Genomic DNA, 11,074 nt, shown 5'->3' with positions numbered 1-11,074 from the left:
ATAAGTACGTCACCAGGAGGAGTGCCTGACACTGGAGCTGGGGACGGACAGAAACCCTTGGGGGAGCTTGGTCCTGTGGGGAGGACCCCAGGTCCCCCGTATTTTTCAAGGTCTTCTCCACTGGTCTGTCGATTGCACGGATGCCCGGGCCCCGGCCCCCCGGGGGCCCCCACCCCGCCCTGTAACTCGGGAGTGGTGACGATGGGGAGGGGCTGCAGGAGCCAGTGCCCGGCAGGACCCCCAGAGGATGCGCAGGAGCCCCGGCCGGGAGTCCCCACCGCGCGGGCGCTTCTGCAGCAGCGGGGAGGCAGGGAGGCAGGGAGGCAGGGAGGGCCGAGGCCCGCAGGTGGAGCGGGGCGAGGGGAGGCGGGCGCCGAGTACGTGCGGCGAGCTGCCGGCGGCATGAAGGGCGGGGAGCGGCTCCCGCCGGCCCGCAGCCTGCTCCCGGCCCCGGCCCCGGCCCCGGCCCCGACCCCGACGCGCGCGGCTGTCCGCCCCCCTTGCCCCCCCCCCCCCCCACACACACCGGGCGGCTGGCGGGGACGACCCCGGCCGAGGCTGCCAGGGCGCGGAGCCGGGGCAGGGGCCGCCCGGCGTGCTGGGGGGGCGGGAGGTGGGGACGTGGCGACGGCTCAAGCGGGCGGGGCCGGGCCGCGGCGGGAGGCGGAGCCGCGGGGGAGGAGGCGCCGAGCGGGCCGGGCCGCCGCGGGAGGTTCTGGAGCCGCCGGGAGCCGCGCGTGTCCAGGTGAGCGCCCCGCCCGCGCGGCCCCGGGCCCCGGCTGAGCTCGGACGCTGGCGGGGCGGCGGGGAGCTGGGGGCCGGGGGCGTTCAGTGCGGCCGCAGCCCGGAGCCCGCAGCCCGGAGCCCGCAGCCCGCCGCCCGCCGCCCTGGTTCTCCTCCCGCCTGGGTTCCTGCCCCGCCGCCTGCGGGCCCTCCCCGAGCTCGGGGCGGTGAGGTCAGCGGCGCCCTTCCTGCCGGTCCCTCGGCGGCCGGGCGGGGCGGGGCGGGGCGGGGCACTCGGCCGCCCGGCCTCGGCAGGCTCCCCGGGAACGCGACGGGCGGCCGGGCCCCGAGGGCGGCCAGAGGTTGGCGGCGGAGGCGGGGCCGTCGGCCGGACCCCGGGGCCGCTGGGCGTGAGCGCGGGGCCGCCTTGCTCCCCCGAGGGCCGGAGCCCCTGGCCCCGCGGGGTGCGCCTTGGTGCCCAGGAAACGGGCTGTTGGTTGAGAAACTTTTTTCCGCCCCTCTAGACGTCCCTTTCCAACGTGCGTTGTTTTTCCTTAGCAGCTGGGCTGACCTGTGGTAACAAGTTAACGAATTCAAATAACGACGCCTTCTGTGTGTCGCGCAGCGAGGAGTTGCTAGCCCAGCGGGGCGGACGGATTGAAGACTGGGAAAGTCCAGATCCAGAACAGTGTGGTGAGTGCTGTGCTGGGAGGGAGTACCAGGCTGTGGCTCTTTGGTAGAGGACAGGATGCTTCAGGCCAGAGGGCTTCCTGGAGGAGGTGGAATGGTCAGAGGAAGGCTAAAGAAGGGTAACCTGGACAGAGCAACGGTGTGTGTGAGTGGGAGCAGACCGGGGCACTCCAGTAGAGGTAAGGCGTTGAGGAAGGGACATTTAAGGGGGTAGCTGCCAGGTGGACCCTATGCGCTACAGTTTCAAGTGAGTACTAGGCAGTGCCTAGTACTGTGCTGTGCATGTGAGTGCTGCTCAGCAGGCGCACAGATCAGGGCACTTCCTACTTCGGGACAGTTGGGCCCCTGGCCTTGTATTCTAATGTGACATCTTTAAGATGGTGTAGCACATTAGTGTGCCTCCCAAGACTGAGACTGGTGTTTCTGCTGGAGAGTGCCAGTTAAAGCTTGTATCGCCACCGCGGCCTCCTCCTCTTCTTCAAGATTTTATTTATTTATTCATGAGAACACACAGACAGAGGCAGAGACATAGAAGGAGAAGGAGGCTCCCCCACAGGGAGCTGATGTAGGACTCCATCCCAGGACTCCAAGATCACGACCTGAGTCAAAGGCAGATACTCAACCACTGAACCACCCAGGTGCCCCAAGCTTGTGCTTCTTACTATAAACCCTTTGAAGCCTGAGAGCCTTAGCCTTCTTGCAGGAGATGCTGGTTCTGAGAGCAAGGGTTGGGGGACATCATTTTGTAGCTGAGAGCATTCTCACCTGTCCCAGATTTTGCCAAAATCCGCTGTCCACCTAAGAATTTGTAGAATGTTTTTGCAAGCTGCTGCTGCAAAAACACATATGGAACAACAGGTTCCATGATTTACTCCTCTGTTCAATGAGCCACGATTTCCTTTGGCTGATGTTTAAACTGCCCCTGAAGTGTCCAGGGTGCAGCCTCTCATTGTGATTCTGGGACTCAGAGCCCAGCTTCTTCTGTTCATTTCAACATACTCACAGGAGCGTGCTTTGAATCCTTTTTTCTTCTAGGTTTTTTTTTCGTATTCTCAGATGGCCAAGTATGTCCACTGTGCATCCCCAGCCAAGGAGGCCACGTAGCAAGGATGGAGTGAGTTGGCTGGCGGCCTCATCCCAGAGATGATGTCTTATTGGGCCACCCTCATTCTCCAAGAGCTCAGTAGACAGACATGATGACAACTAGGCATTGCCTGTGACTTGTGATAGACCCTTTTACCCAGTAGGAGGTTCTGAAATGGGGTGCCTGGGAGAATGCTTACTTAGCCACTGCTATAACTCGTACACAGCTGATCTCTCTTCATTCCTTGAGTACCTACCCTGTGCCTGGCTTCTACTTGGAGCGTGCCTAGGGGTAGAATTAGGAGGGAGAGGAGAAGGAGGTGGTATTGACGCTATCCTTGCTGGTGGGTAGCTCATAATCTGCCTGAGATTGCTGCTTCAAGTTGGCAGCTGGCCATGTGGCAGAGGAAGAGCTCAGAGAGTGAATATTCATCAGAAGGAGAGACTGTGTGGGTGCAGCCCTGAGGAATGACTAGGATGAGGGAATCTGGGATCTACTCATTTCCTGACAGAGCCTCACTTTTACTCTGCCCTCCCACATCCATGGGAGGTTCTGAGGCTGGATGCAAGACCTTGGCTGATTTGTGGCCACGCTGGCTGATAGTACATTGGGTTGGTGGGTGTGTCCCTGGCTCTTGGGATCTGTCAAGAGTTTAATTTTATGCAGATGGTGATTGGCAGGAAATGCTGTGATGCAGGCACGTGCAAGCCTAGACAGAATGCTAGAGCGAGAGTTAAACTTCGATTGCTTGAATCTGGCAGTTTGGACTTTCGAAGTGTCCCAGAGTGGGACATCAGCCTGTCTTAGAGGGAGAGGGCTAGTGGCGCCTGTGGTCTCTGGGGTTTTTGCTGGGGATATGGAATGAAGGATATAGTTTTTATTCTCAGAAGGGGTGGAGGGAAATGAAAAATCTGGACTAGACTTCTTGAAGCCTTAGAAGAGAGTTTTTGTTCAAATGGTGTCATTGCCAGCCAGAGGATTAAGTATTTGGGTAGTGAATTCTCCAGCTCAGATTGGATCTGTCTGAGCTTGTTCACAGTCCAGTACCTGCTTTAGCCCTTTTAGGAAGTGCTTGCTGGAGTATAGTTTGCTTTGTACCTGGCACTTCTGAGGACCAGGGTGTGGCTGAGATCCTGAGCTGAGGCCTGGTACTTGTAGGAACTTGGAACCAATACGTCAGAGGCATAGAAATACAAGAGATCCTAGAGTATTAGTCCAATCCCCTGCCTTTTACTGGAGAACTTTCTTTCCTTGATGAGCTATAGAGCCAGTGATTGACCTCTTCCAGAGTTATTTTCCTGATGATCAATGTGCTGCATTATACCTGACTCTGCTCTCTCCTAAAGTAATATTTCATTTCTTTTGGTCCTTGTGGGATGTGGAGATTGCCCAATATCTGCCTTGTTTTCATCTTCACTGTCCCCTAGACTGGACTGTATTCATTTCCAGGGATTAGCCAGGCAGCTGGCCACTTAAGGTCTACTGGTGTAACTCTAGTACCCTTGGTGCTGATATGTGGTATAAGTGTGCTTGATGGTAGGCTGCACACTGATAATTGTCATCTCATTCAGTCCTCACTGTGAGGTATAGGTCCTAATGTTATCACCATTATATAGATGGGAAACAGGCTCAGAGAGATCTGGAACTTATGTAAAGTCACAAAGCTAGGAAGTGATGGTAGAGCTGAGATTGAAGTTGGGATTGTCTGACACCTGACTAGACAGGACTACCTTGCCCTGAGCTGGGCTGATTGGTCATTTCTGAGTGCTGTGATGTCTGAGGCTGGAGTGACTGCTCTCACCCGAACTCGAGGCTCCATGTTGCTGTTGACTTTTTGGTGGGGATCCAGCCTGGTATGTTATGGAGCTGATTTGTGAACCATGATAAAGTCCTTGACCTGGGCAGGCCTGCTCGTCGTTTTGGGAGACCCTGCTGCTGTAAGACAGTAGATGTTACTGAGTAGGATTGAATGTTTGCGATACCTCGTGCAAAGTGTGTTTTGGGTTTGAGTCTCAGCTCTGACACTGATTTGTGGTAGCATGTCAGGTATGCAGGAAACTCTTGCTCAGCCTTATTTATCTAGTTTTTATATCTGAAATGGAGATGATTATCTAGTTTACAAGGTTTTGGTGAGGATTAGATGCTAGAATTGAAAGATTTTTGGAAATATAAATAGTGGTTAGCTTAGTTGCCAAAAAAGCAGAACCTGGGGCAGTGCTTAATGCTTTATTGGAGGGTGGAGTACAGCAAGGGTAAGGGAAAAGAAACCTGAAAGAAGGATGGGAAGCACAAGGTAGTGCTTTAGCAAGTTGGTCAGTTTGCCCAGAGATGTAGTAGTTGTTTAGCCATGTGGGTTATCTCTGGGTGAGCTCTGCAGAAATTCCATGCCACAGAACAGTTCAGCAGTGGAGGCCTGGTGAAGGAATTTATCTGCCGGCCTCCTCCTGTCTTCTGTCTTCATTGGTCAAAGTTGCCTCCTCGGAGCTAGCTCCCTCTTGCTCCTTGGTTGCACTAGCAGGGTCCTCCAGTAGCCACAGGGAAGGCCAGTGTGGTACTTCTGTAGAGTCTGAAAGTAGCAGGAGGAGCCAGAGATATGGGGCTTGCCCACATGCTTCCACTGAATCTGAGGCCCAGCAAGAAACCCAGGGCCCAGAAGACCAGCCTCTTGGTGAGGCCAAGAGACTGTGAAGTGGTACATGGGAGGCATTCTGTAGATGGCTTTGTGGATTTTGTCCTCATGTGTAGTCCCTTCTAATGAGTTACTCTCACTTAGATTGCCAAACCTCTGCCAAGACCCTGAGTGAAAGTCCAGTTTGGTCTTTACATGTTGATTTTGCCTGGCCACTGAAGCAGGAGACTTTGTGGTTTTGATGGTACCCAAGTGGGAAGTACAAATCAATGTGTTCCTGTACCTGATGGAGAAGTATAAGGATGGATGCAGATGAACATCTAGGTTTCTGTGAAGAAAGTCCTCAGTTAAGAATATTTTCCAGGGAAGGTAAGCATTTGAAGCTAGGAAATGTAGACTCATGAGATAGAGCTAGAGAGGGCTGGAGAGCCATGTCATACAGAGTCAAGAAGGCCTTTGGGGGCTAAGGAGTTTAGACTTTATTGCAGGGGCAGTGGAGAGAGAGACCAAACGAGCAGCTGCAGTAAGCCATGCTGGCAGCTTTGTAGAGCAGAGCTGGCAGGAGGGGCGGGGAGGGCTGCTGAATGAGAGGAGAGAGCAATGCAGGCAGGGGCCAGGATGGCTGTAGGGGGGAATTGGTGGTGGCTCACACCAGGGTGATGACTGAGGCCTGACATCAGGTGAGGAGGGGTAGCTCCCATTCTCTCCAGAGGGTCAGCTTCTAAGCCTGAATGGACATCCACGTGCCTAAGTTCTGGGGCCTCCAGAGCCTCTCCACAAGGCACAGGTCCTCTGGGCTATCATTCCAGAGTTGGCTACACCACTTGGAGGCAGGGCCACAGGGGGGCGCCCTTTTTAGAGAGCTTTTGCTCCTTCACAGAAGGCAGGCAACTTCTTGATGAGTGCCAGGCAAGACCTGCTTGTACTCAGCAAACCCATGTTCTGTCTCTAGGCTGTTAAATACATTGTTAAAAGTCAAGCTGTTGCGTTTGGGTTGCAGCTGGGAGTTTGGCAGGGATCGGTGCCTGATGAGGTAAGGGGAGAAGCTAAGGACGCTGCTGTTTTGCAGCTGGAAACTTTTTATGGCCATTTGGCCAGATTGTAAATGTCCTTTCCAAAGAGCAGGCTTGTTGGGGCTCTGATTGTATGTCTTGGAATTTGTCTGTGCTTAGAAACCGTGCTGGTCACTTGGTGACTGAATCACTGTCATTGGGGTGTTGGTGGGCTTTGGAGGACCTCTCTGTTGGACCTCTCTGTTGGGGTCCAAACTTGGGACTTAATATGCATACAGCATCCATTCTGAACAATCCATAACAATCCATTGAGTGGAAAAAATGTAAAATCTTCTGTTGTTGTTTCTAACTTGAACAAGTCTGTGGTGAAGCATTGTTTGTTGGGTACATGATAATGGGCCAGACATTGTTCTAAACCTGGGATGCATCGCAGATAAAAGTATTGGTTTTTCTCCTCAGGGTTGGTGCCACTTTGTGTTTTGTTTTTCATAAAAGGAGATTTGATGTTGCCCATTTCCTGGCCTATTCTGGAAATCCAGAAGGATTTCTGAGGGGTCCTGGAAGGGCTTTTAAAGGCAGCACTGGACACTTAGTGGGGGTGCTGGGTATGCACACACATTCCCACCTGCTCTGTTCTAAGTAAGCTCTGGGTACAGGTATGAGTTTGGATTGGGGGAAGGCAAGTAGGTGCTTGGCCTTTCCCACACTGTGGCACAGTCCTTCTTGAATGCTGCCTCTTCCCAACCTGTCTTTGATGAAGTAACTTTTTATACAAAGTCTTTAGTGTTCAGGGTCAGGATCAGGAGAAATGTTGGGACTCTAGGGCATCCCTGCCTGAGGTGGCGTCCTAAGGGCTGCTTGGGGGTACCTAGCTCTCTGACCAGTGAGTTGTCTTCCCCTCCTCCCAGCAGAGCAGGACTTTGCAGGCTCTTGACAAGCCATTTCCCAGAACCCCATCTGTGATTCTTTGGGGCTCTGCCTCCGGGGCTGGTATTCGTGGATGGGCTTAGTCTAAGCCAGATAGTGCATTCCAGAGAAATGACAGCTGGTATTCATGTAATGAAGGAACCTGGCTGCTTTTTCTTGAATGCTATAAGGCCTGAACCATGGTCAGTATCACCAGGAGGATTTGAAAGGAACAGAGAGGCATCTCCCTGCCTTGAATCTGTTACCTGATCTCTGAAGAGGTATACCCCTGAACCTGGTGACACAACAGGGGAGAAGCGCTGGTCTCCCCTTCTTCCAACCGTGTCTGGTCTGGTCTCTTGCCTGGGCCCTGTTCTCCCACCATCCCAGCCTGACAGGCAGTTGGCTGGCCCCTCAGTTTCCACAGATACCCCTTGCCCCTGGATTTTACTCTTCCTTCTTTTCACATATAGAAGATGCTTTCCTGAGTTAGTTAAACCTCTTGAGGTATGAGGAACAGCACTACTTCCTATAGAAGGGGCTTATGTAAGCAAGAAGAGAGGCCTTCAGGAATCCTGGACTGGAGATGCAGAGGTTGTAAGGCCTGGGAGCAGACCTGTGGCTGGGACAAGGAGGACCTGTGCTCCACCTCAGGGCTGATGGTCTGCTCACCTTCTCTTGGTGATTTGCTTTCCTCTGCTGCCCTAACTCCATAATCCATCCCTTAGCCTGATACTCTGTGCCCTGTAGCAGGTTCAGGCCCAAAAGATCTTGCTTTGTGTATCTTGGCCCCCAACAGCTAGGGCAGTGATGGGCATGCTGATGGCTTTGCAGGCATTTGGCAGGGATATGAACAAATGTGGCCATTCGCTTATTCTCTCCTCTTTCTGATAGAGGAATCTGTTTGGGGTTGGGCCTTGTGGTTGGGCTTTTCTGAGCCTAACATGGAACCACAGTGGATTGAAATTTCTTCAGAGGCAAGGAGTCGTAGACCTGACTGTATGATCACCCATAGTAGGTGAAACCCTGATGAACTGGCATTACCTCAGATTTGAAATTTTGTCAGGTTAGGCTTACATTTTGGGGAGAAGCATTTGCATTTTTTTTGTTTGTTTTCCTTGTTTTCTCTTCATATATTTCTGGTGGGGCTTGACTGAAGTAGAACAGGAAGAGAAGGGACTGGGAGAGCTTAGGCTGAGGTGCTTGCTAGGCCACATGGCTGAGCTGGGGCCCCAGCATGCTCTGGGCTGCGTGGCTGAGCTGGGAGACCATGTCCAAAGCTTCCATTACGTACTTAGGTCTGCTGCCAGTGGGGCTTGCCCCAAGTCGTGCCTGCTGCCTTCACGGCTGAGTCTGGCTATTTCTAGGCTGACAAGAAGACAGAAACTGGTCTTGCATCCCTGTCGACAGGCCAGCCTGTCCCAGGGTTTTGGCTTTGTGTGGCCAATTCATTTTTGAATCCCAGGTGCCTAGCTCAGTGAGTAGCCTGTGTGGATCTTCAGTAAATATTTTTGAATGGTGCCTTGCCAGTGAGGATGGTGTCTGCTGTGGTGGCAGACAGGAAGAGCAGTGTCTGCCCAGGGTGCCTGCTCCCCACCCTGCCTTTGCTGTGGCCAGGTGCAGACTGGCCGGGGGCAGTTTTATTCCCCTTCTGGCCAACCATCTGCCATATACCTCATTTGGGGTGTGGGTTCCCTGGAGCCTATTGTGTCAAGTTCTCTTTCTGTCATTGTCTCTCCTACACTTTCAGACTTCTTGTAGGCACGAGTTACATGTTACCTGTAGGTCTCCAGCACCTGGCCCCATCCTGACATGTGTGTTGGAAAGAAAGACAGAAATAAGACAGGCAGTCTGGGAAATGAGAAGGGGTGGGGCAGTCTTGGACTGACTCTTGGAATCAGAGGTGACAGTCTCCCACACCATTCAGCCTTTCCATGGTTGCTGGCAGTTACTGGGAATCTGGAGGGTGCGAGCTCTCCCACTGGGCCGGAATTGAGCACATCACTGGTTGCACACCCTGGCCTCTTTGCACTGCTGATGCAGGATATTCTTAGTTTCTGTGTCCTAGTCAGAGTTTTGGCATGTTTGGCCGTATGTGTCTGTGTGTACCTGTGTATGTATCTCCTCACCTAAGTTGCTTTTTTCACCCGTTGATCCAGTGGCTGTCACTGAATGCCTTGCGGACACTACTCTCTGTGACCATGAAACGCTGGGTGTCCACATTGCTGGTGGCCTGGTTTGGTGTCCTGGGCTGTGTGCAGGCTGAATTCTTCACTTCTATTGGTATGTGCCAACAGGACTGTCATCTACCTGAGCAATCCTTGGCTCAAGTGCCAGGGAATGTCACCACCTGAAGCCTGTTCTCACTCAAGGTGGAATGGCTCATCCACTGGTTTTGACCAGTTCTGGGGAAAGTGGGGCTCACAGAGCTGCTGTTTCCCCTTCTGAGGCCCCGATGACCTGAATGTCCTTCTTGGGAGCCACCTGTCTCAACTGGGTCTCCTCCCTGAGAAGTGAAGGTTGCTCCTGGGCTTCCTGGCCTCTCTGACCATCTCTGTTCAGGGCCAGAGAGTGGTTCTGAGCAAAGAAGCCCTTATGATGTCCATGCCTTGGTGCCATGACCCACCTGGGTGCCAGTAGGTGAATGAGAATTAGGGCTTCTTCCTTCAGGTACTCCTAGTGCACTCATCTCACCATCCCCTTGAAGCCTCCATCTCTGTCTTATTGAAGCTGGGGTCCAGGACCGTGGGAGTGCCTAGGTCCCCTTAAACTCCCAAATCCTCAAGGTCCCAAGAGAAGTGATATGCCAGTGTCCCAGAGGACTTGTGCTGTTGTGCCTCAAGGAAGGGGGATGGACGTCCCTCATCCACTTCTTACTGCCCTTTTTTCTTTCCCTACAGGGCACATGACTGACCTAATTTATGCAGAGAAGGACCTGGTGCAGTCTCTGAAGGGGTACATCCTTGTGGAGGAAGCCAAACTCTCTAAGATTAAGAGGTATCCGATGTCCTAAGTCCCCCACCCTCACCCCCGAACCCATCCAGGGTGCCCATAAGAGGAAGCCCTTTAGAGAGCAGTGAGGGGTTGCTGTGGAGGTTACTTCATGCCAGTCCCCCAGAATGGCTCAAGGCATGGGCTGAGGACACCTTAGTTTCCCTATTTAAAAGCCTTTTTATGTACATTGGGATTCTCACCTCTTCTCTAGATTAAGGAACTGCAAGTGTCAGTGAGGAGTTGCGTGTTCATTTTTTATTGCCTCTCCACTGAAAAGAGTCCTGAATCTCACCAGCAAAATTACTGGTCAAGACTGGTATATGTGTGGGGGGGCGTGTTAGTCTTCCTTTTCCTCTGTTTCCACAGCTGGGCCAACAAGATGGAAGCCTTGACCAGCAAGTCAGCTGCTGACCCTGAAGGTTACCTGGCTCACCCCGTGAATGCCTATAAACTTGTGAAGCGGCTCAACACAGACTGGCCTGCACTGGAGGATCTGGTCCTGCAGAACTCGGCTGCAGGTGAGGACTGGTGAGCAGGTGCTTGGGAGCCAGAATGTCCCTGTGCCTGTGTCTGGGGAGTGTGTGTCTGAGTTTGTCCTGGGTGTGGGGTGTTGGTGGGCACGGGGAGTGTGGGAATATGCACACTGCCACTCCTGTAGCCATCTCCCTTCTCTGTAGGGACAGCATTAGGCTGTCTTTGTTTTTAATATGTGAGAATAATCAGTTCTGGCCTTTTCCTAGTGTTTTCATTTCCTTTTTAAAAAATATTCATTTATTTATTTTAAAAAGATTTTATTCATTTGACAGAGAGAGAACACGCACACAAGCAAGGGGAACTTCGGGCAGGAGAGAGAGAGAAGTAGCCCCCCCAACTCTGCAGAGCAGGGAGCCCAGTATGGGATCAGGGATCAGGATCTGAGCCCAAGGCAGACTCTCCTGACTGAGCCACCCAGGCACCCTTAAATACTTCTCTAAATAATGCTTTACTAATGTGTTCTTGTAGAAAAGTTAGAAAACAAAATAATGTAAGAAAACT

General features: G+C 52.9%; 1 protein-coding gene across 7 annotated transcripts in view; it reads left to right on the top strand.

Moving 5' to 3' along the window:
* The first annotated feature begins 630 nt into the window (after nt 1–630).
* The window catches only part of P4HA2 (prolyl 4-hydroxylase subunit alpha 2), a 33,107-nt gene continuing 22,663 nt past the window's right edge, over nt 631–11,074 (top strand). For 2 of the 7 annotated variants that reach the window (XM_077911596.1, XM_077911601.1), the window contains exons 1-5: nt 631–745; nt 1,282–1,416; nt 9,205–9,328; nt 9,946–10,042; nt 10,406–10,557. In XM_077911596.1, coding sequence (XP_077767722.1) covers nt 9,247–9,328; nt 9,946–10,042; nt 10,406–10,557 — 331 coding nt within the window. In that variant the 5' untranslated portion in view covers nt 631–745; nt 1,282–1,416; nt 9,205–9,246. Of the gene's footprint in view, nt 746–837; nt 956–1,281; nt 1,417–5,270; nt 5,496–9,204; nt 9,329–9,945; nt 10,043–10,405; nt 10,558–11,074 lie in introns of those variants that run through there. The other 5 variants (XM_077911600.1, XM_077911597.1, XM_077911598.1 and 2 more) reach the window with 5 other exon arrangements.

This window comes from Canis aureus, chromosome 10, assembly GCF_053574225.1.
Source record: "Canis aureus isolate CA01 chromosome 10, VMU_Caureus_v.1.0, whole genome shotgun sequence".
In the NCBI taxonomy this organism is placed as follows: Eukaryota; Metazoa; Chordata; class Mammalia; order Carnivora; family Canidae; genus Canis; species Canis aureus.
The sequence above is the reverse complement of the archived record's forward strand: the minus strand, read 5'-3'. Positions and strand labels throughout refer to the sequence as shown.